This window comes from Corvus kubaryi, unplaced genomic scaffold (assembly GCF_017639235.1).
Source record: "Corvus kubaryi isolate FWS band 111438036 unplaced genomic scaffold, C.kubaryi_AGA036_p1.0 split3-73, whole genome shotgun sequence".
NCBI lineage: Eukaryota > Metazoa > Chordata > Aves > Passeriformes > Corvidae > Corvus > Corvus kubaryi.
In genome coordinates, this window is record NW_024582091.1 from 6,189,323 (window position 1) to 6,216,362 (window position 27,040).

Here is a 27,040-nt window from a genome sequence, read left to right on the forward strand (position 1 = left end):
GATATTAATCTCATTTGCCTGTAATTATAAACATTTATGTGTTATCAAACTCAGCATAGTTTATTTTCACAAACCTGACTGTATTGTATGGTGTGGAACCTGTAAACTACTTATCTTTACCAAAACCAGACAGGTTTCCAGCTTTGATCCTGAAGAAGAAAGCATGTTCCCACTACCTGTAGAGAGAACTTTTGATTCTCCACAGCCTTTTTCCTTATGTAGTTATTGGACATCCATGGAAAATTTTATACACTGATCAATAAAACACATATTGAAAGAAACAAGGGTCTAGAAGTGCAAAATTCAGTCTCAACTCACTTTTTCACTGTTTTCAAAAATTATGTATAGTCATATTAACATGTTATCAAAATACTTCAGATAATAGTTACATCCTAATAATCAGCAATTCCCAGCTATTAAGTAGAGTGGGCATCCAGAAAATTCAACCTCTGAGACATAATTAAATGGAAAGGGAATTATTCACACTTTTTCTTGACTGCTATTATTATTTATAGTTTGCACTGTGTTTTGGTATCTGGTACCAAATTCAAGATCAGGCTACTTCTATTCTCAGGTACCAGGTAAACATACAAGAATCAGTCTCTGCCCAGAAAAATCTACAAACTCCATGAACTCCACTATATTGTATTTCTTCAATCTGCAGTGAACCAAGCAGAAAATGTAACACTTTCTCTGTTGATCTCTGTTGTCACTTCTGCTTCTTTTTCCTTGGACACTGTGTGAGACAGACTTGCAAAATGAACAGAAGCAGGCAAGCAGCTCAATAGTGCTATAACATTATTGCTCAGGCCATTTTCCATATTGGACTATTGTTTTAAAAATATTAGTTTACACTTGAGAGAGAACCTTAGTTGACAGTGGAGTGCAAGTAGAAATATTTCAGAAGTGCAATAGAGATAAACAATCAATCTATAACAATTATTTTCTTAACCTAATTTTGACCTTGTTCACAAACAGTCTGTGATTAGATTTTTAATTTCTTGAACTTAATAGCTATTCATAACTATTCTTGGAATAATTTCTGAGAATGATTCATGTTCTCTGTCTCACTCAAGAACACTGACTGCATGTATCTGATAACTGACAGTCAAGCTGTTTTGATTTGGGTCATGTCATCACCTGAATGGCTAGGGACAGCTCTCATAGTTTTCAGCTACAAATATCCATGGGCTTGGTTTGGGGTTTTTTTTTTGAACTGAAAATATAACCATAACGCTGTGCATTAATTCAGGAGTTTAGTGAGAAGTCATTCATGTGAGTGAATGAATTACAATGACGTCAGTATCTCAGAGAGATGAAATTCATTTGCTAAAGCAGTTGCAGAAAACGGGACATAGGAATAACATGAATGAAATGAAGTTAACACTTCTGAAGACCTCCCAATGCCAGCCAAGATCTGTAGGAAACAATCACTATTGAGACTTCCTGGATAATGGAAACCATTCAGTTGCTTGAAAATTAATCATCTAAATATACAAACCCTCCCACTGAAATGGTGCAAGAAACAAACAAGAAGGATATATCTTCTATTTGTAGAACACAATATTCATTCTGTACTATTTTGCAATTATTTTAGTAGCCAATTAAATGAAGTAACAGGATTATGTAAGGTGAACTAAAGCACTGCAGCATCAGGGTTAAATCATATATCTAGTCATACCTACAAAGCTCACAGTTGAGATGTAAGAAATGACTTGCACTGTTTAGAACAGACAGATGACATACCACCCAGCTCTGGCAGACAGCCGTATGAAAAACTAATTTTAGAAGCTGCATTTTGGCATCCTGCCTGCTTTCCTGGGTAGAGGAGGGTGTTGGACTAGTGAGTGGTGTTAAAAGAAAAGAAACACAAGAACTCCCATCTTCTGCCAGCAGATAAGATCTAATATTTCTTCCTGATACACTTTTGCAAACCAAAGCACCTGTTTCCAAAGGTTAGCTTTAAAAAGAGGCCAGTCCAAAGGCCAGTAACTTATCAACAGCAGTCCTGCTTTCAGTGTCACTGATCAGGGCCTTGAGCTATTACCCATCAACATAACATCCAGCAGAACAAAAGACTTGCAAGAGCAGGTAAGAGATTCATTGCTACATTATTGTTGTTGTACATTTTTATTTGAGAAAAAGCCACACAATCATAGAGATAATAAGGATGTGAGATAAAAATCCTGCAGTGAACATTCCGAACTGAAATCCACTATCAACATAATACTAGGTTAACACAGAAACCATCAAAAAATAAGAAACAAGCTGTATTGTATCTATAAAAAGGAAGTAATTTGTTACATACCATGTATTTGCTGTCTGTGAGCACAATACTTAACACATTCCCGAAAACACGTAATTCATAACACAATACGTGACTGTCATCTAAGTTCTCCAACTTTATTTGCCTACACTTCTTTTTTCCTTTATTTCCCTAATACATCTTTTTCATAGATTTGAGCCAAAACGGCATTTCAAATTCCTTGCCAACTAATATTAAAAAGTGTTTTGAAGTATATGTAAGTGAAGAAAACTTATTTCTTACTATGAAATACCAGACTTAAACTGGTATTTTGTGACCCAAACTGCTTATCCATTAGTCTGCTCTATTTTAAACCTCTCTGAATACTCACCATAATCTATTATACTCACTATAATCTATTATATGCATTTATATGCATTTAGTTGTAAACATTTTCCTCTGTTTTTTAGCCAAGTGAACAATAGGCAATATTTATAAAAATTGTGTGATAGGTTATGGCTTTACAAACATGAGGTTTATTTTTAAAATTATTGAACTACAGAGAGATGTAGCTCATTTGCATTATGGCCAACTGAGAAGGAAGCAATCAGCAAATGCATTCAGCATAAATAAAACTTGTTTATATAATTTTATCGTCCTCAGACTGTTCCTGGAAAATATAGTGATCATGAGCTCTAGAAACCTCTGACTCTCTTGGCAGTGCTAATTGGAAACAAAACACCATTATCTGTCATTAGCATTCATTACTTTCAAGCAACATGAAGTGTAATTTACTTAAAGTACATGCACCCACCTGAAAGCAGGATGCAACACATTTTATAAAGCAGACAGGAAGGATTAACTCATTACCAGCTACTCAGCTTTTACCTGCACTATACTTTAACACCAGATTTCTGAAACACAGAGGTCTTGATGTACCATGACTTACACTTTAGTAACCTTCTACATGTAGCACTCAGGGAAAAATTGATATACACAGGGGTATGTATCTTACAAGCAGTTTAACTGGGTTTGTATCGATGTAATTTTTCTCTGTAAGAAACATTTACAACACAGATATATGACCCTGTCCTAATTCCTATTCTGTGGGCAAGGAGATTAATAATACATATACTGTAAATCTTCATAATCTTTACCTATTTATGCTTATTTTTTTTAACTTTTCATTTTGGTTAATGTTTTTGAATATGTTCTTTTCAAAGATTTGGAATCAAAGTTTCCATAAACTGTGATCTGTTCTCTTCCTGCTGATAAAGCTGGGTCAGTTTCCAAAAAACCCCCAAAACTCAAACCAACACAAGATGATTGTTTTTGAGAGATAAGGGTCCTTTAGTGCCTTCCAATCTTTATTATCTAGGGCTCCTATGATATGATGAAGGCTCAAGTACAGAGACTGTATCTAAACGGCAACCTTTAAAGCCAACAAAGACTTTTAACCTCTCGTTAACTGGGACTTTTTCAAATTTATATTAGTGCAAAAAAATGAATTCCAATTTAACTGTGTCAACACCCATGGGAAGCCACACAGCTTTTTGCCCAAAAAGGCTGTAGAGAATAGTGCTTTAAAGTGGTTTAGGCTGAGAACCACAAACAAAAGTGAAGATTGAAGCCACAGAACCCTGACTCTTGGGTCAACAAGCTACCCAAGGGAAGCATGATGTTCACCACTCAGAGGTCAGTGGGGTTAAGTACAGGAAAACATGACATTAATGAATAGACTGCATTAGCCTTTGACCAATCTCTTCCTGCACCTGCAGGAAGCTGCTGGCAAGAGACCCTGGGTTAGCAACATTACCATCTGGCTCCCTGGCTGCTCTTACAGCTGCAGTAATATAAGGCAGCAGAACACTTCAAGAACTGAAGAACAGAAGCACTTCTTGTTCCCTTGTGCTTTTTCGTTGTGCGTGGTGTTTTGTTTTATTCTTCCTTTCTCTCTTTGTGTTCTTTGATTTTATTTGGTGAAGGATGCATCTAAGCTTTTATTCTCAAGCGTGGTTGCAGACATACAATGGGCTCTCTAAAGCCAAAGCAGAAAGGTACAAGAAAGAGATCATCTTCTTTAAACAGTAACACGTGAATCTGTACAGAAGCGTGTTCCAAGATCCTAAGAAACTGAAAGTCTTTGAGCAAGACCTGTTAACTGAGATTTAGGCATTACATTTTCCTGCAAATACATTTTTTTTTCTTTTCCTAATGGTACTTTTAAACTGGGAGAGTATATGTTAGTATAATACAAGAATATTTTATTGGGAAATGTTTGGGAAAGAGCTGGTCAATTTAGTAAAGAGGCTTTTGACAAATCCTTGGAACTGTAACTCTGCCATTAGATAATAATCAGGCTTCTTCTGTGAAATACATGAATTGGTCCAAACTAGAGATTCAGCTGATGCCAGTGAAGTTCCACAGTTCAGACTCATAATGAAATAGGCTAAAAACTTGTACACTAGCCTTTGAAGAGGTAAAATAATTTGAGATACTTCCATCTTTGTGTTGTAGCACTCAACAATGTGAGAGTGAACCAATACTGTGGTTTTTGGATTGGAGCTCTTTGAGGAGGGATTCCCAGCCTTTGTCAGTTTGCAATCAGCATCTATACAGAGGTACAGATAAATGAACCTTTATCACTCCTTAGAGATATATCCCAGTTATGGTTACCTTTAGACAAGATTCTTGAGTCAAGCTAATGCCCAGGACAGATCACAAGAATCCCTAGAAGTGGGACTTAAAATTTTAGAGGTGGAATTCAATATTTTAGACAAGTCTCTTTTTCACATCCTCAAATAGATCCTTTGATCTCGTCTATATACAATTATCTCCTTCTTTTCCTATGTAATTTCTGTTCAGTAATCTTAGGCATTTCCAACTTCCAACGTCAATAACTGGTACAATCAAATATTCAGTTCCTGTGCTAACAGGATCCAGTCTAACATTGCTGCAGTTGTTTCATGTAAGACTGTGTTTGTAAAGCTTCTCCCTCCTACATGAGGGAGGGAGCCAGCAGGATTTAACATACAGTTGGCCATGAAAGAAAAGCTGTTTACACAAAGCAGTACACTTCTGCCTGGAAGAGAGGCGAGCAAGATCTGCATTCACATGAATTACAATATATGAAATTTTTACAAAATAATATCTCATAGTGGAAATGTGAGAATAAAGAAATAATCCTTCTAGGAATCTGAAACTTACTGGAACATTTTTACTTAATAGAGCACTTAATGTCTACACGGAAGATGACAAATCTTTTGAATATAGGAACTTACAGGATCCAGCCTTAAATCACAAATATAGTCCTTTACTCAATACTTCTTTAGAACTAATGGAATAATATGGTGAACATTTTAGTGGATAAAGTCTCCCTTTTTCTGAAAGCTCAATTTTGATTGTATCCAGTATTTTTATCGGAGAAGAATATCTCTATTGCCATACCCCTGGATTTATTCAGTACCTTACAACATGCCTGAAGTGAAACTAGATTCAACTGTCTCCAGCAATTTTGTATGTTTGATTTTATGCTACTGAAAATAGGAATTTAAAAATATTATAAACAACAAAGGCAGTAAATTTATACATGCTTAAGATTGCAGAGCCAACATAATTGCAAGATGACTTCAGGTTCTGAACTTTTTGCAAAATATGACATAGAAACCAATCTGCCATTTAATTTCACATGGCAATTTCTATTTACCTATTCTACATTCCACAGTCATTTTCTTATAGACACAGAATTATGACTGACTATTTCAGAATATAATACAAAATGTCTGCAGACACAGTATTTGCAAAGGCAATGATGCAACATTTTAGGAATCCTAGACAGTTTCAGAGGAGAAACTTCCTTCCAGTTCAGAGTAGTGAAATTTGCTTCCACTTTGCTCATTTAATCAAATAAATGAGAAGTGGCATTTGAAAACAGTTTCTGATTATGAATGCCATAAGTGGATTGCTGTGAAAATACATAAAATGTCATATTCTAGGCTTGCTGCTTTGATTGATTTCAATAGGTTGGAAATAAAAAGCAGGGAAATCTTTATTTACGGACAGGCGGATATAAGCACAAAGCCAAAATGAAATATGAAAAAGTATAGATACAATGCACAGTGCTTAAAAAGTGAAAGAGTGAGTAGTAGAGAAAATAATAATGAATATCTAAGTTTGCAAAAAATCAGTGTAACCATTCTACCTATTTCAGCTTGGACTATATTTATGCATCGATGTATTTTACTACATAGTGATACTTTGACAGTGAGACAGAAGTGTGCAAACCTCTGATTATATCACCAAAACATTCAACTATGTGATAATCTACTAATTCAATAATGGTTATTCACAGTCGTGTCTGACCACTGTTTTTAAACTAAGGACAAAATTCTTTCATTTAACTATGGGTAGTTCACAACTAATGTGCTGGAACTTTTCACAAAGCAAGTAGTCAAAAACAGTGGCACTTCTGAGTGGAGTTCACCAAGGAACATGTACACCCAGCTGAACCTTATACTGCTGTCTTCACAAGTGTACTAGTCTGTTATTTTACTTGCAGCACTGCTTGGAGAAACTCATCTTTGGAAACAGATATACAGACAATATCTTGATATCTGGAGGTCAAACAAGGATAAAGCAGAATGAACTGGAGCTCAGGCAAATATATCCTGCTGATGTAAATAATTCCTGCAGATACAACTGGATAAAATACTCTTCCTAAATATTTTTGCAGCATGCTCTGCACTGATGTGATTGTACCGTAAGCCACATAAGTGACATGGACTGAACTGTGGTCCATGTTGTACTCCTGCATATCAGATCAGAAATAAGTAAGTAATCTCTAAAGCTCCTGTACTAGCAGTCCATACTGCAGAAAAAGAAGCTGTAAACACAAGCTGTAGAGTAGATAACATGAACTTTGTAACAGAAATAATAACCAGGGAAAAAAGTTTCTTTTCAAAATCAAGAACTTGTCATATACTCAACTTCAGTGGCTGAATACACTCTTGAAATTTTCTGTGAGTATGAGTCATTAGAAGAATGCGCATCAGAACTGTAGCACCTATTAGAGGTTGAAGGGATAGGTATTCCTACAAACATAGTTGCTGGGATAATATTACACTGGTATGGTCATAGCATCTATTTTCCACAGCAGCACAGTGGACATAGGCAGCATTTTTGTCCTTTTACTTCTGTTACTAGTATTGAGAAACAGATACCCAACTGGACTTTGCACATAACAGCACAGCTTTAGGTATTATCGTACCTTTTGAATGAAATACAATTCAGTTAGGTGAAAGATATCAGCCAACTTGAGTGTCTCTGTTACTTTCTCATCTTTTCTTTTTTCTCTTCTTCAGTCCTCTAAGATTTTAGCAATTATCTAACACAATGTTTGTCAGTCTTCAGATCTTGTAAGAACTTAGAATTTATTCCAGATATATTAATGACATCTTTCTTTATGTTAAAGTTTAGATTCTGTACTATCATTAACATCTTAGAGGGGAAATTTGGAGATGACATGGCCTATAATATGCAATTCTACATCAGAAGCAGAAGTTTGATTGCCAGCTCAGCAGATGCAGGATGGGTTTGCAGTGGGAGTTTGACAGACCAAAAAGAAGTCATTAGCCCAAAATGATCAGCATACCAGCATGAAACGTCTGTCCAGAGGACTGCTGCCTATAGCATTACATAAATTATTTGCAAGATTAACCGTAAATATTTTGCCAAGAATTGCTTCAAGGTCCTAAAATTGGGTCACTGTCATTAGTGAGGATGAGCACAGGCAGGCATGAGAAATGCTGTTTACCTATGTCATCTTGCAGTCACAGCAAGGATGACAACATGCCATCACAAGGCCTGTACTGCTGTGGAGTGGAATCTGTAACAGCAACGTTGTGCACTATTTTCATCTGTCTTTTATCACTGAATTATTTATTCTTCTTGTCAGTAAGTTATGGGTTTCCCGATATCTACAAGTCTATTTACAGCCTAAGGTGGGAGTTATAAGCTCTTTCTTTAGAAAGAACACACTCGGCAACTAATTTTGCTGCTGAGCTGTTTTTAACAAAAGCCATACAGAAAAAAGGCAGAATAAAAAGCCAGGCAACCAGACCTGAAAGCCATTGCCAATATACCATATACCTGTTAACAAAAACCAGAATGGATTGATGGATGAGTGTTCATGCCAGGCATTGTGGAACAGGGAAGTAATATCAAACCCAAATTTTAAGCTTAATCAGAAAACCATGACTTCCTTTGCTCTTCACTGTTAGGCACCATTGTTTACACTACATATGGCTGGATAAGTTAGGCACAAGCGGATTAAAGAGAATATACCCTTCCTGGTTCATCCCATGACCGGCCAGTCAGTCCCAGGTTTCTGTGGTATCTCTTTTGGCTGTGAGACATAGACATTCTTTGAAATGAAACTACTGGTGCTGGCAGAGACACAAAGGTCAGTGGAGATGACTGCAGATGTGGTAGCAGAGCTGAAGATGGCTCTGTTGGCCATCACGGTTCTCAGCTGATTCATCAGCAAATTATCCATTTCCACCAAATTATTCTGTTGGTCTTGGCTGAGGAGTCTAGCCACGCTTTGCATGTGTCATCCCTAACAACCTCTGAGTAACCAAAGAGGCTGATCTACATCTCCTCACAAAACTTTGCATCCTTTTCTCCTGGTGATCTAGTGATCTCAGCCCATGAATCCTGGAGAGTGGTGATAGTTCAACAGACTTAGAAGTTCCTGGTAAGAAAATCAGAAAGTGTATTACATTTTGAAAGCTTAAAGGATTCTCCTACATTTTCTGTGTTACCTACAGCCAAGTTGGAAATTGACACTTCTACCATTTTGTATACTATACCTATATTTTTAAATAAAGTTGTCAGACTAGAGGTTTGGTGGCAGAAAGGTTTTGAGTCTGCTCTACCTGACTTTCAAGTACACAGGGAGTAGTGTATGAACTTAACAACTACTGAATATCTTTTGGTGTGTCTGGACAGGCAAATATTCTTATCACTGAGATCCATCTTCACATTACATGGAAGGGAGGGGAAGAGAGAGGAAAACAAGGTTTCATCAAGAAATTCAAATTACAGTGCAATATTGCCCATGGGAAGTATGTAAGATCTGGTGTCTTCTCCTGCCCACTGAAATGGTTGTTTCCTTGTTCTCTTTGGTATTGGACAAAGCATTTGTTGCAATTACCTTAAAAACTGTATTTTGACGTCCAAATGAACAAATTTCTAAAATGAGCAGGGTTTCTAAACGTCCTCAGAAAATGTGTAGTCTTTCACAGAATCCTGTAAATCCTGCTTACAGACTCAGTTGGGAAGGACAGGTGGCTGTTCGTTTAAATCTGTCCTGAGGTTCCACCTCGTCTTCTGGGTTGTCATTATGGGACAGGAACATGAGGAGGGAAAAGGTGGCTGCACATCTTCTGCTACTTCAAGCAAGACATACCTCCATGCAATATAGACTGTATTTGTCACAACCCATAATTCTCTTATTTCTAAAATAAGCCTCCCCAGCTTGATAAGGTACAGGTGGCTCTTACCATAGGTAAAGTCCTGCTTTTCTCTTTCTTCAGTTTGCTTCTTGTGTCCATTTCAAAGTGTGCTTGAGATGCCTCTTAGTTTGTTCAGACACGCAGGCTTACTGTGGCTTTCATTCCAGCCTGATTCTGAGACTCTGTCATGCCTCTTCCACAAGTGACCCCATCCCCCTAGTTTCAGCCTAAAAATCAGACTGCTGTCATGAAGGACAGCATCTTCTGTCTGGAGAAGTTCATTAGGGAACTCCACTAGAGAAGGAGAAAATGCACTGTTGGTCCTGCAACACCATCCCTGACTTTTAGTACAAACTTTTAGATAATTATGCACTAAAGAACAGCATCCGAATGGTCTTGGGAATTGGTATTTTTGGTGCTCCTTGTATGAAACCATAATCCCATGTTGTAGCACTGTGCATGTCAATACTGTGCTCATTTTCCCTGCTGTTGGCAGAGCTTGGTTTGCAAAATTCTAAATCAGACCTCTTGGACAACAAAGGACTAGGGCCCCCAAAACGAAATATATATGGGCAGAAAGACTCTGGCAAATGGGAAGTAGACAAGATATGGAAGACAAAGGCAGGGGTAACAGGGGTGGTGGTGGCAAGTTGCCCAAACTCTATCTTCACTCTGTGCATGGGCTGAGCAGGGAACAAGGCATGACTTACTATAAGCTTTGCTCTAAAGCAAACTGAATTCAGCCTGAGCTCAGGACACCCACCTGTCTGTTCATGACCCTCCACCCCAACACATTCTTCTTTTTGAAGCAATGAAGAGAATAAGGCTTGGCCAACATGCACAGCGAGACAGACAGTCAGACAAGAGCATGTCCCATCTCTAAGAATTTCCACATTGATTCCTTAATAAGTCATAAAAAGCAATGGGATAGAAAACGAATAGAAATCTTGGTACTCTGTATTAAGCCACTAACTACAATTTCTTCTTATCTCATGCTTTAGAAGTTTAATCAATCCCTGCAGAGGGAAGCAATGATAATTTTCTGGCTGAGCACTTGTCGGCAAGTTTTTGTTAATTTTCTTCCTCTAAATCAGACACCGGATGAGAGGAATAAGTACTTTGAAGCAGTACTACTAGTCTTCTTTGTTAGGTGTGCACTTGTTATGTCTTGCTCATATGACTGGAGCATACTATTAAGCAAGATCTGAGACCTGGAGAAAACATTCTTAAATACACATCTAACCAAATATTTTGGGTACATATATTGGTACAATATATTTCATTATATACTATTATTATTTTTATTTTTGGCTTAGTAGGCAGGCATTTCTATGAAGCTAAATGGCCGATGAGGGGACAAAATACAAATTATGTATCTAATGGTCCATTTGTTCTTTAAATTTTTGAAATGAGAAGTGCGTAGTTCTGGAAGTGCTCTCTTTGAAATCAATAGTCTACTTGAGGCATTAAGTGCCACTCAACATGGGTAAGTATGACCACATGTCCTGTCATATATTTCAAAAGAAAATGTTTTAGCTGCAGATTTTATACAGACTAGGTATCCTGGAGGTAGCTCAAATTAGTAGAAAACGTATCTGATGACTAAGCTTAATAGCTGTTTAATTGACTAAATTATGTGACTATAAATTTTCTTTCTTACATCAAATTATCACTGCTAGTTCTAGTTGCATTGTAATACACTCCTCATAAAGTTGATATATTTGTCATTTAGTTGCCTGGGACATCAACTTGCAAAGAAATTACAGGTTAATTCAGATGATATAAAGCAATGTCATAGCAAGAGATTTCCAACTAATTACTGTTTTTACATCAGAAGTAATATCTCCTGTGACAATTCACTCTTGTAGCAAAAAATGAGCTGAGTTTTTTTAAAAAGGTTGAAGTACATTTGACAACACGAATACCTACCTACACAATGATATGATGGGCTCAGCTAGTAATGTATAATTACTTGAAAGTGTTAAAGTATACTTGATGGGGTTCACATTTAGGTGCGACAAATCCTTTTAAATATACTTCACTGGATATAAAAATACTTATGAAGTATTTTTTATCCACTGAAGTACCACTCACTACAGCAGTTCTGGAGCTGAACGTAATTCTTACAGACATTTTCATCAGCAAAGCATTCAATGAAAAAGATGGCTAAACAAAAAAAGCAAGTTTAAGGTCCTCTGGCTTTGGAGTACAGAACTCTGTATGTATACATCTCTTTCTTGCTCAGTGATAATCACACTAACTCGGTTAAAATCTGTCTTTTCCTGTTAAAATTTCATTTGCCTTTCCACAACCCAAGCAGTACTTTTAGCAATGCATAAGAGCACTTTCTGAATATTTGGCTGAAGGACCCTTTTCTCCTTTAGCTTAACTGTGAAAAAGATGCCATTCCATACTTAATAAACATTCTCCAACTGTCAAATTAATGGATGAGCGTGTGAGGTGTATGTATATAAAAAAGGGATCATTTTTGTTGCCTCATCTTAGTTACACAAATCAATATAAGATGTGAATGTAGCTTTTTCCTATTATTCCACATCATAAGGGCAAAAAATAAATTTCCAAACTTATCAATTCTGAGAGTTGCTTAGAAAGTAACTGCTAGAAAACAGATAGTTTCAGCCTTACTTCTGGCATGCAATTCCCTTCTGTAGTTTACCTTGATGGTGGATGCCAACCAGGAACCGGTATCCACCTTCACAACTATTTTTTTAAAATTTCCTTCTGTTTTTTCCCCCAAGACATTGTAAAAGCCATAGGTATGAAATGCCCTTCACAACTTATCAACAGTAAAGGATAAAAAAACGGGACAAACAAGTTCAGAATAACATCAAATAAGAAAATGGTGTAATCGCTTGTAAGAAAAAAATACACTTAATTTGCACCAATTTTAAAAGCACAGTTGCTTTCATTTTTGCTTCATCTGAATCTCTGTATATAAACTCTGTCACTATTACTTTTTGATAGCTTTCTGAAGTACTCTGAGATTTTGTAAAATTTAATGTGCAGAAGAAGCCAGTAAATTTACATGAAAAACTAAGAGAAAAAAGTGTACTTGGAGAAATAATGTAAAAGTACAAATGCTTACCTTTGTGTTTGTGTGGCATAACTGTTATCATATGCCTCATAGCTTGGATCATCATATTCACCTCCATATCCATCATCGTATCCCTAAGGGGAAAACAGAACACCACAGCTTAGAAGAATGATAAATCAAAGCATATTATCAAGCTGTAAAAATAAATTGCATCAACACATGCATGGCATGTTTGCCCATGATAATGTGAAACACACAGCCAGCTGAAGAGAACTGTGAGTCGTGAAGAACAACCTGTACATTGCAAGAGTAAAGAAATCAGTCACTCATTTAAGAACTCAGCCTATTCACTGATAAACTGTGGTGCATTGTCCAAACCACAGTGCTTCAGTGGGATCTGTGTAGAATACTGATGAATGATAATAAAACCAACAATTTCCTAGCAGTTTGTTACATAAATGGTTCTATAAATACCTACAGGTGAAATGAACAAATGGCAGGTCAAATATATTGACTGTTCTACACTATTAAGAAGGGTGATGTGATAAAACCTCAGTATTCAGTCTACTAAAAAATGCAAAGCAACAAACAAAACAAAACAGAACAAAAAAACCCACAGCACCCTATAAGAAACAATATCAATCAATCAATCAAAGGAAGTGATTTCTATAAATATCAAGCATATGATTTTTATAAATAAAGCAGAGTAAGCCCCTTTACTTTCACTGAGCATCCTACTCCTTTTAAAGGCATGCTTTTCTGTGACAAATTAACCAACACTTTAGTACAGGTTCCTCCCATCTAACTTAAGGTCCTCACTGAAGGGCTCAGACAGATGCTCTGTTTGCCTAAGCTAGAGGGACACAAGTGTCTTCAGAAGGTCATTCAGCTCATCTCATGCCTGAACTTTCCACTGAGGGAGCCATGGGCAATTGTGATCCATTGTAGCTGTCTCTGAACCAAAGAATGCTCAGGAACCACACAGCAAATAAGTAAAGATAAAATCCAAGGGATGACTTCTGATATGCTCTTTTCATATGACAGGACACCAGAGGAGGTAAGAAATGCAGTATGGAAACTCTTTCTTTTTCTTTCTTTATGATTTTTGGTAGCCAGTATCTTTAGTTAAATTGGAAAGAAACATTTTGTTTTGACAAGGAAGGGATAACTGTTAAGGGAAATGCTAAAGGAAATAGGGGATTTAAACATCTTTGACTCAATTATTAGTAACAGCAAAAGGCAATCTTTTCCCCCCACAAGCTATGCAAAGTTTAGTCAGCTTGAGGGGAAAAGGGATGGCATGAGGCAGCTCTGAAATAACAGCAGTCCAATAAACAATCAGTCCAGTACACTACCATAACCACCCAAAGTACAGTGTTAGTTTGGTACTTCATTATTTCTGCTAGTTAAACTCCCTAGCAGTATTGAAGAAGACTTCACTGGCACTCCTAAATTCCAGAAAACATTCTATGGAGGAAGCATTCAGGTCTGTCCCCTTAGGTCAAGCATATTAAATTTGCCTGTTCCTCTGGGCTACCCAGCAGTGAGGGTAAGTGGATTCCTGGTGGGAGATTGCATCCCTGTGGTGCTTTAAGTCCTGAAGGATGGACAGGACTCTGGACAGTGACTTCACTTCTCAGACTGTGTCAGCTGTAGTAAGGGAAAGCCCTTCTGGGCAGAAGAGAGTGTCCATTTTGGAACTGGGAATCTCCTCTCCCAGAACCTGAAGTCCGCACAACTCCATCATCTTCCATTTTGGGTGGTAGTGCACTGTTTTGACTTGTCTTCATTACTATAAACTCATAGCAAAAAGTACAGCTAAAAACATATCCCTGTAGATGACAGTGATATATTTAACATATAGCTAAATACACAATCTTGCTTCTGGGGACAGGATAAGAGGAACAATGCACCCCAGGAGACATGTTAGTCACACTGATTAGTATGCTACTGGGTGGGATCCCTGTGAAGATGAGGGTGATGGGAGTTCCTATATAAAGTCGAATAGCTAGAGGACAGACATTTCAGCCTGCACACCCAACCATCTGAGAGAAATGGAAAGGCAACAATTACAAATTAGCTCTCTCAGTTTCTTGATGCCTGAGGTGGATCAACGTTCAGCATCAGCAGGGCAGAGAACACTTGTTAATATTTGACACCACCGTGGGTTCACGTTACAGATTTTAACAGCCTCCCTAAAGGCTCAGAGCAGGTCAATACAGTGCAAAAGATTCAAGTCAAATGGTTGGAAAGTAAAGTAAAAAAGCACAACGTACCTTTAATAAAGAACAACTATTTTCTGGATAATGTTCTTTTGTTTGTTTCAACGTGTATGAAAATTACCTTCTAATCCTACGGGTGATGTCTTTGTGTAAGGCACACACCAGAATTTACTGAAAGTTTAATATGATGTATAGTACCCAGATACCCACCATGCCTTTAAGCATCTAGAACTGAGACCCAAAATAGCTCCTTTCACATCCTCAAAGTGTCTTAAGCTCACTGAGCAGTTTTCTCCTCTTTAACCTTCAATTCCCCAGAACCTACAACTTTAATGTTTGAAAATATTTCTTGGATAGGCACTTTGAGAGATGAAACACCCAGCTCCCACCTAGACCCTGTTGAGTCCAAGGGTGTCTAAATTCACATACTCTGCTCTGTGTGATGAGAATGGTGTTCCAAAAGCAGTTCTGTATAAATCCAGAGGCCAGAACCCAGTGTAACCTAAGAACCCTAAGAACCCAGAACCCTAAATGCAGTGTAATTTTTCACTCAGCACTAGACTCAGCACTTCATGCACTTTCTAGGTCTATTAGTGCTTCTATAAAAAACAAACAAACAAACAAACTTTTCCTGTGTAGAAGTCTTTTTGACCCATGGTAACTGCCACCACCATTCAGAAGAAAAAGCCTACTGCAATGAACTGGAAAATATGCAGTGGGGAATTATTAGAAATATTCAAAGTCAAACTGATAGCCACTTCTAGGCTAGGTTTTTGAGCCTGGCTACCTTTATCTCAGGTATTTCTCAATAAAACAACTTTCCAAAACATAAAAAAAAAAACCCCAACAAAACCTTTTTACTTTGTGTCAAGGGAAAGGACAGTGAGTCTTCCATAGACTAGGATTTGCTCTGGCCCTACAATGATACATCTTGGATGGGAGATAAAAGAACAGAAATACACATTTGAAGCTGCAGTGGCACTAAGAATGTTCATTAACAATTATGGATGATTTTGAGGAGCTTTGGTATTGTTTAGAGCTGAAAAATAATAACAAAAAAAGCTGAAAAGTAAAAATTTAAAATAGAACTCAATTCAAAAAAAGACCGATTTGAAAATGAGCTTATTTAAGTATTTACTAGTCTCTCCCCGCAAAGGGAAGACTGGAAAAACTCTTAGGAGAATCTCACAACAGCATCTGAAATTAGCATTTATAAGACTCACTTCAGGAGAAAATACTCCCTACTCTACTACTGGTAACGAAAATTATAGTCAGGGGGAAAAGGGATGTAGAAGCAAAAAGGGACATAATTGAAAAAAGGCTTATATTCTACTTCCTGAGAAACAGTTAAGTACCAATTTGATTCAACACTCAAGAGACTATTGAGAAGAATTTCTTTTATTTATTTAGATTTACTCAAATCCTCTTCCATTTTCAGATGCCAGAAAAGACATTAGAAATACAAACAAAATTTTAAGTATCATTACTTACAAGGGTATCATAAATAACACAATCAGATCTCTTTAAACATGAATTTCCTTCTTAGTGTTAAGACCCTGTTTCAAACAATAACAGCCCACACTCTAATGCACCAAGTTTAAAACACCTCTTCTCTGAATAGCCTTAGAAAATAGCATTTTCACAGCATGCTCTGAAAAATGGTAGGTTTCAACTCTGTGAAACCAAGAAGGAAAATAAATCTAATACTTCTAATGAAAACTGCCCTACTCACAATATTTTATGTATGTCCTCATAATACATGATAAAATAGATTGTAAGAGAGTTGAAACTGATTTGTTTTTTACAGAAAATAGCCCAACTCTTTCTAAAGTAGCAAACTGCAAAATATCTAGACTTTAAAAAAGAAAAAACCAAACACAAACAACAGTAAGTCAAAAATAAAGTGAGTTATGCAATTCAGTGTTTCAGTTGGCAAACACGTGCACATGAAAAATACCTTCAGTCAGAGAAACAGAATAGCCCTTCTCATTAGCTGCATCCTGCAGTACCCAAAACTTAGTCCTGTACCTCAGTGAAGGTGAAGGTATAAATATCCCCCTCTAGCTGTACCTCTTAAGTAAAAGCAGTTGAGGGACCTTTGCACATTTTCAGTTTTCTTCACCTTGCTTCTATGCTGCTGTCTCACTCTCTTTTCTGCTGTGACTTGGCCACATCTGTCTGTGCTTTCTCACACATCCACATCACCTTAGCTTAGAAAGCTAAAAGCCAGTCGTCTACCACTAAGCTAGAGTAGATTCCCATAAGACTCACAGGGTAGACATAAAATATTTTTAGAGGATAATTCATACTATTGACACATATTTGAAAACAAGTTGAATTGCTCTTTAAATGAGAACTTTCTTTCCAATGACTATAAAGGGAGCCCAGGACGGATGTGTTAGATTTAGATAACTGATCTTAAGTTAAGCAAGCTAGTTTGTAATTTGGTGGAATTTATTGCTCATATTGAGAACAGTCCTAAGGGAAAGAATTTGGATGTGCTGGTTGATAAGGAGCTCCACATGAGCCAGCAATGTGTTCTTGGAGCCAGAAAGCCAAACACATCCTGGGCTGCATCAAAAACAGTGCGGCCAGCAGGGTGAGGGAGGGGATTCTGCCCTACCCTTCCATCCTTGTAAGACCTCACCTGGAGTACTGCATCTAGTTCTGGGGTCCCCAACATAAGAAGGACATGGACCTGTTGGAGTGAGTCCAGAGGAGGCCACCAAGATGATCAGAAGGCTGGAGCCCTTCTGCTATGAAGACAAGCTGAAAGAGCTAGAGTTGTTCATCCTGGAGAAGGCTCTGGAAGACCTTAGAGCACCTTCCAGTACCTTAAAGGGGCCCCCAAAAAAGCTGGAGAGGGACTTTTTACAAGGACATGTAAGTGACAGGTCAAGGGAGAATAGCATATTAAGCAGTTGGTAAGGCTCTAGTTGCCCAGAGAAGCTGTGGATGTCCTGTGCCTGGAAATGTTCAAGGTCCAGCTGGATGGGGCTCTGAGCAACCTGGTCTAGTGGGAGGTGTCCCAGGCCATGGCAGGGGGTTTGGAACAAGATGATGTTTAAGGGCCCTTCCAACCCAACCATTCGTGATTTTATGATTCTAAGGTGGGGGGGCAGCTCTAAGTAGATGCAAAGGAACACATTTCTGTGTATTAATTTTATATAATTTAGAAAAAATAGAAATTTTATTCTACCAATTACAAAGAGGGGTAAAAATAGTAATTACTTAATATTTGGATTGTTCAGTGTTGAAAACCTGTAGTTAGAGCAGATAAATCTCACTGAGTACCTGGGAAGTTAGTTTGCTGCTGAGCAAGGGTTCCCAAAATTGTAATTTATATTTGGAAACTGAAATTCTGACTAAATTATTCTGTAAGTACATACACCTATTATTATAGATGGCCATGGATCCTTCAGCTATACCTCCAGGGTCAGAAAAATGAAAAACTAGATATTATCTATAATAACTATTATCTATAGTTTTTTGAAGATTATATATATATATATATATATATATATATATATCCCCTGCACTTGAAGATTTACCAAGCATTTTGAAGATGAACTAAACAATAAGTAGAGTGGCACAATATCTGTCAAAATTATAATTAGTAGTAATAATAAAAAAAATAATGCTGAAATTAAAATGGGAATACCAAACAATTGAAAAATCAGAGCTCTATGTTAGGGACTTCATAAATGCAATGTATGAACTAGAGTCTACAGTGACGACACAACCCAGAGCAGACAAGCTCGCTAGAACCAATGAAGTTGTCTCAACACACTCGACCTCTTAACAAGATCAGTCTTCTTCACACCAGCAATGGGAACCACCTTAATAAATGACTGGTAAAACATAAAGAGAGGAAAAATTTACATATGCTCATAGAAGTATAATTTAAGTTTCAGTATAATCACAGTCATGGCAATTTTACAAATTCAAAGCAGAGAACATTCATGTCCTCATATTTCAATGGTTTAAATAAACCTCATTCTGAACAATTAAGGCAGTAAGAATGAGTGAAATTGAACAAGTTTACTACCCAGATAAAGACAGGGCAGAGGACATGAAAGCAAATAGCTGTGCAGTGCCAAAGCAGGCACAGTAAAACAGAATCTCAAATACTTTCAAAAAATTGCTGTGTGTTATCCTAAATGTAGGCTTAATTTCTTTCCTATTTTTTTTGTATTTTTTCAACTAAATTAAAAATGAATGAATAACACTTAAAATACATTTTGGTGCACTGAAAATCAGAACAGAATGAAAAAGTAAAAGAAAATCAAATCAGAGACTTTTCTTACTCCTTCCATATTTGCCAGACTAGAGTACAGCACAATTTGCTCTTGCAATTATTATACTCCAGCATTCATCCAATTAACATCTTTCTTCAAATCCTTCTGTTTGCTCTCTTACGCTCATGAAGCCACATTGAAACTTCCAATCCACGTGTCAAAGCTCTGTACAATCAACTGCTGCTTACACCCATTTAACTTCTTGCACTTTCCCCTAACTTTGCTATCACTGACTCTGAAACCCTTTCCTCTCCCATTTACTTGTGACGCTTTTCTTGTTGCCTCTCCCTATGGAATGGCATCCTAACCAGTGCAACGATCCTTTACTCAGTTCCCACTCCACAGGAATGTCTTGCAGAAACATCTTTCTTCTAGTATCAATAAAATTACCTACTTTAGTAATAAGCAGCAAGTGGAGATGAAAAATAATCCAACGTTATCTTCTTTGTGTATCTGCAGTAAGATGCATTTTTGCATTTGTCTGTGACTCTGAGATTCCTGAAGAAAGGGTTTTTTAACTGCTATTTTTACTGATGATGTGTACTGCTTTACATAGTACTTGAGTGATAATATATTACAGTAGCAAGTTGCACTGGTGACATTCTATCACATAAATGTCATTTAAATGAAAGATTTCTTTTTCCTGTGAACTGAAATGAATAGAGTAGAAAGCAGCCTTTGGCTGCCAAGGGAGGATGGGCTGCAATACACTCACTACTGGTTTTAGTATCTTTATCATAGCTAATATTTCCCTGCAAAATTTCCAGCAAAGCAGATGGTGAACCTCTTGTGCATTCTGATGCTCCCCCAGCTGTAGACAGAGAGCAATAGATGGAGCTGGCATAAGATCTGTCCACGGAGCAGTAGGATTTAGTGAATCAGAGACACAGAAATAATTACAAATATCTACTAAACAGTGACAACTCTTCTGCCCAAGTTTAGTAACTTACCGATGGTTTAAAGCATCTCACTGTCCTTTGACTTGCTAGACACAATGTCTTATATGTTAAATAAACTCTGTAATACTCGGAAATGATATTTCTAGGCCTTGAATGGCTGGGAATTCCAAGAAATTTTACTTTTTATTTTCAAGCCCTTGAAAAGTGGATAGTCCATCTCAGAGCTTTTAAATGTTCAAGTAAATGCTGTGGTACTAGCAAAGAGCAGAAATGCTTTCATAGGTGCTTTACAGGACCTTAAACTGCATTTAATTTTAAACCCAATTTCACTGTGAAGTATTATTAATGCTGGAAGTAGGCTAATACAACCTGGCCAAATGCAAGATACTGTGCTCTAGTAAATACATCCTCAAATTTTATAAGCTGCCTATGTCTCCAAATTTACAGAATTCCCTAAAGAAAAGACTTGCAGGAGTCATGATGATTAACAGCTATACAATTTTACTGCAGCACTGAAGAAAAAAAGCTCCACAAAAATAACCTTACATTTTTTATGTCAAGAAAAGAAAATACATAGGTTAATTCTTTGTGCAATCCTATTGTTTTTGTTCCACTTTTATCCTCTATTTAAATATATTTAACCATTAAGGATTCCATGAATTAGTAATACCTAACAGTTAACAAATCTTCAAGTGCTCAAAACCCAAGGCAAATAAAGATTTATTTATTTATTAATCCTGAAGCTGGTCTAGATGAGTGTTCGGACATTCTTATGTTGGAATCATTATATCCTAATATTTGGAAGACACCCCATACCTTTGTCATAAATTTGATTAAGCTCTTGCTTAATCAAATTCCAAATGTCTAGATTGTTACAATTTGAGTTCGTCACGTATTTTCTGTAATCTAATTTTATAGAAAAATATTTTTAAAAATAAATTTGGACAATGAATTTTAAATTGTCTTCTGTATGTGATTTATGAATTTTGCGTAATTTTTGAGTCCATACATAAACATTTTAACTCTTCCAATAATTTTTCTTATCTTATAAAAGACCATATAGGAGTATTTAGAAAGCATAACAATGCTACCTCTTATTTAGCATCGGTTCAAGCCTTACAGCTAAACAGTATTCCGCCAGTACCATGATAACCTTTGATTATATTTTTTAAGCTGTAACCTGAATAATGTGTTATATATATATATATGTATGTTTGAATTGATTAAACTTTTCTTTGTATTCAGTTTTTAAGTGCTGATGCAATGAAATTTACTATGAAAAAAATAATTAGCATTTAAAAGTTATGAAAATCAGTCACTACAGAAACTATATTTTTAGTCAATACCACTTGCAGAAGAGATGACCTCATTGTTTTTTCTGCTTATGACAATGATTAATCTTATTATACAAATGTTGCTTGCTTGTCTGCACTGCTGCTAATCACATTTGAACAAAAATGTTCCTGAAAATTCTTCTTGATCCTGTGTACTGTAAAGGAGTAAAATCCAAAGTACCTACTCACAGCATGTTCTTAAAAGTAATATTTAATTTTCTAACAGATACTGTCCAATAGGGAAGTACAATTTAGCAAGGATTAAAGGTACTGCAGTCTTTTATTCTTGGATTTTAAAAATATGTAAGAAGAGTGAACTCAATTAGCACAATCTTGTACAGGAATTATTCATAAAGGCCAGGTATAATTAAAAGAAAACATGCAGAATGCAATGGGACATCTCATTTGTGAATATAAGAATGAGCAAAACAGTAAAGAGTAGTTAATACTTATTGAGATATTTAAAGGTAGACTTTAAATTGTTATTCCCTCGAGTTTGAGCACGCAATTAGAGAAACTGGGGATGGGAAAGAACAGATCATCTATTAGAAACTCCTGTCAAACATGATTGCTCCTTTCAGCACATTTTTTAGTGCTTTCTCTAATCAAATGCTAAATATTGCTAGGAGTAGGGATTCCACCATTTCTCTTGGGAGACTGTCTGACAGCCTAATAGATCTTTGCGTCAGACACCTCTGCTAACTTTATCCTATATGACTAAATATATCTCACTGCACCAATGAAATGCTTTCTCACAACTCAGTCTTGTCATTGTCAGTGTTCTCCAATGTCTGTGTTATATTCTTTCATTTTCTTTTACAAATTACTCAAATATAAAGATTCAAAGTCAATGCAACCCTGACATAGGCAGAGATATACTGGTCAGCAGACAGCACAGCAACCAGCAAGGACCCCCAAATCTTCATAAAAACCTCATACAGATCCTTGTCTTCACAAATAGGGTCCAGGAAATGGCTGTACTGCAAAAGATGTCTGGTTGTCTTTGACTGTAGTGGATCAAGACTGTTAAATACTACTACTAAGTATCCTAAAGTGAAAGCCTTCTAAAGGAAGTGTCTGCCAGTGGTGATAGATGAGCTGCCTGAATTAAATCCTTCAAGTCTGATGGAATTTTATTGCATTAAAATCCACCCAAAAAGTCATAGCAAGTCTGTATAGATCTCAGAATATTATTTTCACAGCAACTCATTTGACTTACTCTGCAAGCCTTTGTGCTGCGCACCACATCAAATTTGCATTTTTTTTTTTTTTTTTTAGGTGATGGAAGTGATACAGATATGGATCCAACAAAATTCCTATTGAATAGAGAATAAAAATCCTGTTACTGTGTATGGCATATTCCAAGACTCTGGTGCAGCCTGGCTCTCATGCAAACAAGGATGTGTTGTGATCCCGAACACCAAGAAGAAGGAATTGTGATCGTTTCCCCTCTTAAATGATACACGTTTTCTACCATGCACTTGCAATGGCTTTGGTCAAACTTAGTCTTTACCTGCCTCCTATCACTCATGGTTGAAAACTCAGAAAACTGACCAGGTATTTGATCCATGAACTGAGTTAAGTGTGTTAAAGGTACAGAAACAGGTAAAACTGACATACTGAAAACACTTACTGGTATCTCTATGCTAATTCTTTTAATGCTTGCCAATGAATAAAAGGACAGAAGAAGCAAAAGAAAAAGTAAAAAAGGCCAACAGCTCTGTTCATTGCAAGACTACTCTTCTCAGAAGAGTGACTCTGACCTTTCCTGGTGCAGACTGCCAACAAATTAAGGACAAAAAAGAACTAAAAATATTGATGGACTGCCAATCAGAACAGTACTGATTTTCATTTATCATATACAAGCAGAAGTTCACATCTAATAATGCCTCTTCTACTCTAAGCACCGTGGTGGAGACACCAGTAGCAGAGTTCAACCTTCTTGAGCATGCCTAGGGCTGGATTCCCAAAGTGTACAGATCATCCTGGGCCATGACTGCTCCAGCTGCTGGGCAGTCTACTCATGGTGTCCAACAATGTAACTGAAAATGTAATTTCTGGTTCCATTAGATAAAGAGTGACAGGCAGACTACCTGTTAAAAGAAAAAATATTCTTGGAAGAGATTTTTCTCTGGCCACAGATGTGGAGGCACAATATAGACTGCAGTGAACATTTATCTGATGTTACCTGAAATCTTGTGTTGTTGCTGGTTTTCTGAATGAATAAATTTTACTATTATTCTTTAGATTTTCTCAGTAAGATCAGAACCCTTTTAGCTCCATATTCAGAATTGAAAATAATTTTGTGTGATTTTAGCTCTTTTACTACGCCTGCGTAACAAGTCAATTTGTATTACTCTTCTAGTATTAACTGACATAATCTTGTTTTTATTGTTTATTGTTATAATTTTCCGCTTTCTTTATATTTTATTTTAATTTTATATGGGGATATTTTTATTGTATGAAATATAGATTGTGATTTATCATAATCAATTCCATTTCAGAAAGAAACTAGGGAAGTGGGATGAAAAGAATTCGTTAATTGCTATTTCCTTTTGAACAGTGTTTCAGCACTTTACACACTCATCTTTATCTTGTTTATGCTATGATAATACCTTGCCCTGGATAAGATAAAAATCTACGCGTGTCTCAGATCTTCTTTCTTTTAAAGAGCAACAATGTAAAAAGGAATTTTAAAATTGAATTCTTTGAAATTTATATCAGGTTTTAGACAGCAAGCTGAGAAGGCCACTATGTCAGTTTTAGAAATACTGAAGGAAAGACTGTTCACAGCTAAATAATAAAGAAGATATGTCAGCACTTACTGCAGTAGAAAAGGAGAAGCATACAGATACATTTTTTTACTATCAGTTCAGAGAAGATGCCAGCTAACTCTTAGACTTTGCTTGAATATTAAAAAAAATCAGTAGAAAGTTGTTCTCACCTTCATAGAATCACTGAGGTTGGAAAAGACCTCCAAGATCACTGACTCCAACCTTTGACTAAACATCACTATGTCAATTAAACCACAGAACTAAATGCCATGTCCAGTCATTCCCTGACCACCACCAGAGACGGTGACTCCACTGCTTTCCTAGGCAGTCCATCCCAATGCTTGACAGCCCTTTCAGTGAATAATTTCTTCCTAATGTCCAATCTGAGTCTCCTCTGGCACAGCTTGAGGCCATTTCCTCTTGTCCTGTTGCTGGCTGCCTGGGAGAAGAAACTGGCCCCCACCTGGCTACAACCTCCTTTCAGGCAGTGGTAGAGAGGGATAAGGTCTCCCCTGAGCCTCCTCTTCTCCAGGCTAAACACTCCCAGCTCCCTCAGCTGCTCTCAAAGGACTCGTGCTCCAGACCCTTCACCAGCTCCGCTGCCCTTCTCTGGACCCACTCCAGCCCCTCAATGTCCTTCTTGAATTGAGGGGCCCAGAACTGAACACAGGACTTGAGGTGTGGCCTCACCAGTGCTGAGTACAGAGGGACAATCATTTCCTTGATCCTGCTGGCCACACTATTGCTGATACAGGCCAGGATGCCACTGGCCTTCCTGGCCACCTGGGCACACACTGGCTCATGTTCAGCTGCTGTTGACCAGCACTCCCAGATCCTCTTCCATCCGGCAGCTTTCCAGCCCCTCTGCCCCCAGCCTGTAGCTCTGCATGGGGTTGTTGTGACTGAAGAGCAGGACCACTATTCCACAATGTCAGTATTATCTCCTCATTGGCATTGTCCTTGTTCTGTTAATGCACTGGAGAAAACAAAGACATTGATTTAGCTGTGATTGCAATGGTCAGTGACTCAGGAATCCACATTAAAAGAAAATCTTCATGATTCACAGAGGCAGTGTCAGTGCTTTATACAGTGGTTCATAACAATATTCAGTTGGGTTTTGAAACAGGAAATCCCCTGGACACAGGGTTGTGTTGGTTTTTCCCCTGAGCCAAGACTAGGGTTTAATGCAGTGTTAAAATGTATACATGATTACAAAAAACATCTAAACATTATTTAAAATTTCAAAATTAATTTTCTTTAATTAACTCATTCCATTTTTTCAGTTTAATAAGATGTCTTTTGCATAAGTTCATAAAACTCAATTTTAAAAGCTAAAGATACTAAAACATAAAAGGAAATAAATCCATAAAAATATACTTCCTAGATGTAGCACATTGCACACTGAAGGGAATATGGTTTGAAAGGAAACTGACTATTTTTGTCACCGGTTATTTTCTGTATTCAAATGTTATCATAAGCAACATCCAAATCAGGTTCATGAAAATATCTGACACCGCTGAGTCCCATCATTGTGAATCCGAAGAACTCTACTTGAGGCTGAAGTAGATTCGCAAAACCACAGCTGAAATTTCATTGACTTAAAATCTCTACCAGACTCTCAGTCTGTTCATGTATCTAAGCAAAAGGTGCTGATTTATCGATGATGTTGACTTCTCAAATGTATCCTTCTAAAAATATAAAAAAATGAAACTCTCCTCCTAATTTCAGTATTTCTCTACATACCAGTAGCCAGTCAAGGACACAGATCTCAGTTAGGTCTCCTGAACACTGACTTGCCTATTTAGCATTAATATTAAAAGCAAACTAAGTCATTTGGGCTAGCAGCATTTACTGCCTTCGTAAAATGTTTGGAGGTATGTCAGTAAATTGACGAGTAAACTCCTGAGCATCACCTTGAACATCTGGGAAGCCCAGAACCTGGGCTCAGAATTATAAAATGGAGGAAGGACACTTAGAGTACTTAAAGTATCACTGAAATAATACTAAATTATTAGTATGAAAATAAACATTAAGCATTGCATCACGCGTGATTAAAAGACGGCCTTCGGCTTTTAAACTGTAGTCATCCTGCCAACTGAAGAAGGCTGTGTTTTAATTTTGACCTTTAGACAGACTGATGAATATATCTGCAGTCAGTACTGGAGTAAAAATCAGAGAAGCTAGAAAAACTGAAAACATCCCTTGCTGAAATTAGAAGCAATATTCTTCTTGTTGATTTTATCATCTATAGTGTCTAAGGATCAATGGGGTTCCTGTATTTCAAGATGTGGCTTGGAGAAGCTGAATGTAATTTGAATTTAAGTCCATTTGGATAAGCAATGAAGTTTTCTCCTTTGAAAGAGGTCTTTCTCATCAGTGCCTGCTGGAGGTCAAAAGCACAGTTCAGTGGAGTTTTCTAGTTTAAGACTAACTGATTTTGGTGTCAGTGTGCATCCTGGTTTGAGACAAAATTCGGAGGAATGTCCAAAATGAATGTCCTCTGACAGAAGGCAGATGTCAGCTGCCCCTCTCCTACCAGGTTCGGAAAGAATTATCCTCGGAGGAAAGTGAAAGGGAAAAACCCCCTACTTATTTAACAGACACAATGCACAATGGGAAAAGAATAATGCTAAATAATAGAACCTCTTGCTGTGGAGAGAACCTGGTAAATTCTCAGTGTCCTCTCTTTGGGTGTGGTC

At 37.1% G+C, this 27,040-nt stretch overlaps 1 protein-coding gene across 15 annotated transcripts in view; it reads right to left on the minus strand.

Moving 5' to 3' along the window:
• Positions 1-27,040, minus strand: part of KHDRBS2 (KH RNA binding domain containing, signal transduction associated 2) — a 299,012-nt gene that overhangs the window by 48,379 nt on the left and 223,593 nt on the right. For all 15 annotated transcript variants that reach the window (XR_006014113.1, XR_006014102.1, XR_006014104.1 and 12 more), the window contains exon 7: positions 12,866-12,948. Coding sequence is in view for 1 of the 15 variants with exons in the window: in XM_042016440.1 (XP_041872374.1) it covers positions 12,866-12,948 (83 nt within the window). In the remaining 14 variants the exon portion in view is untranslated. The remainder of the gene's footprint in view (positions 1-12,865; positions 12,949-27,040) is intronic.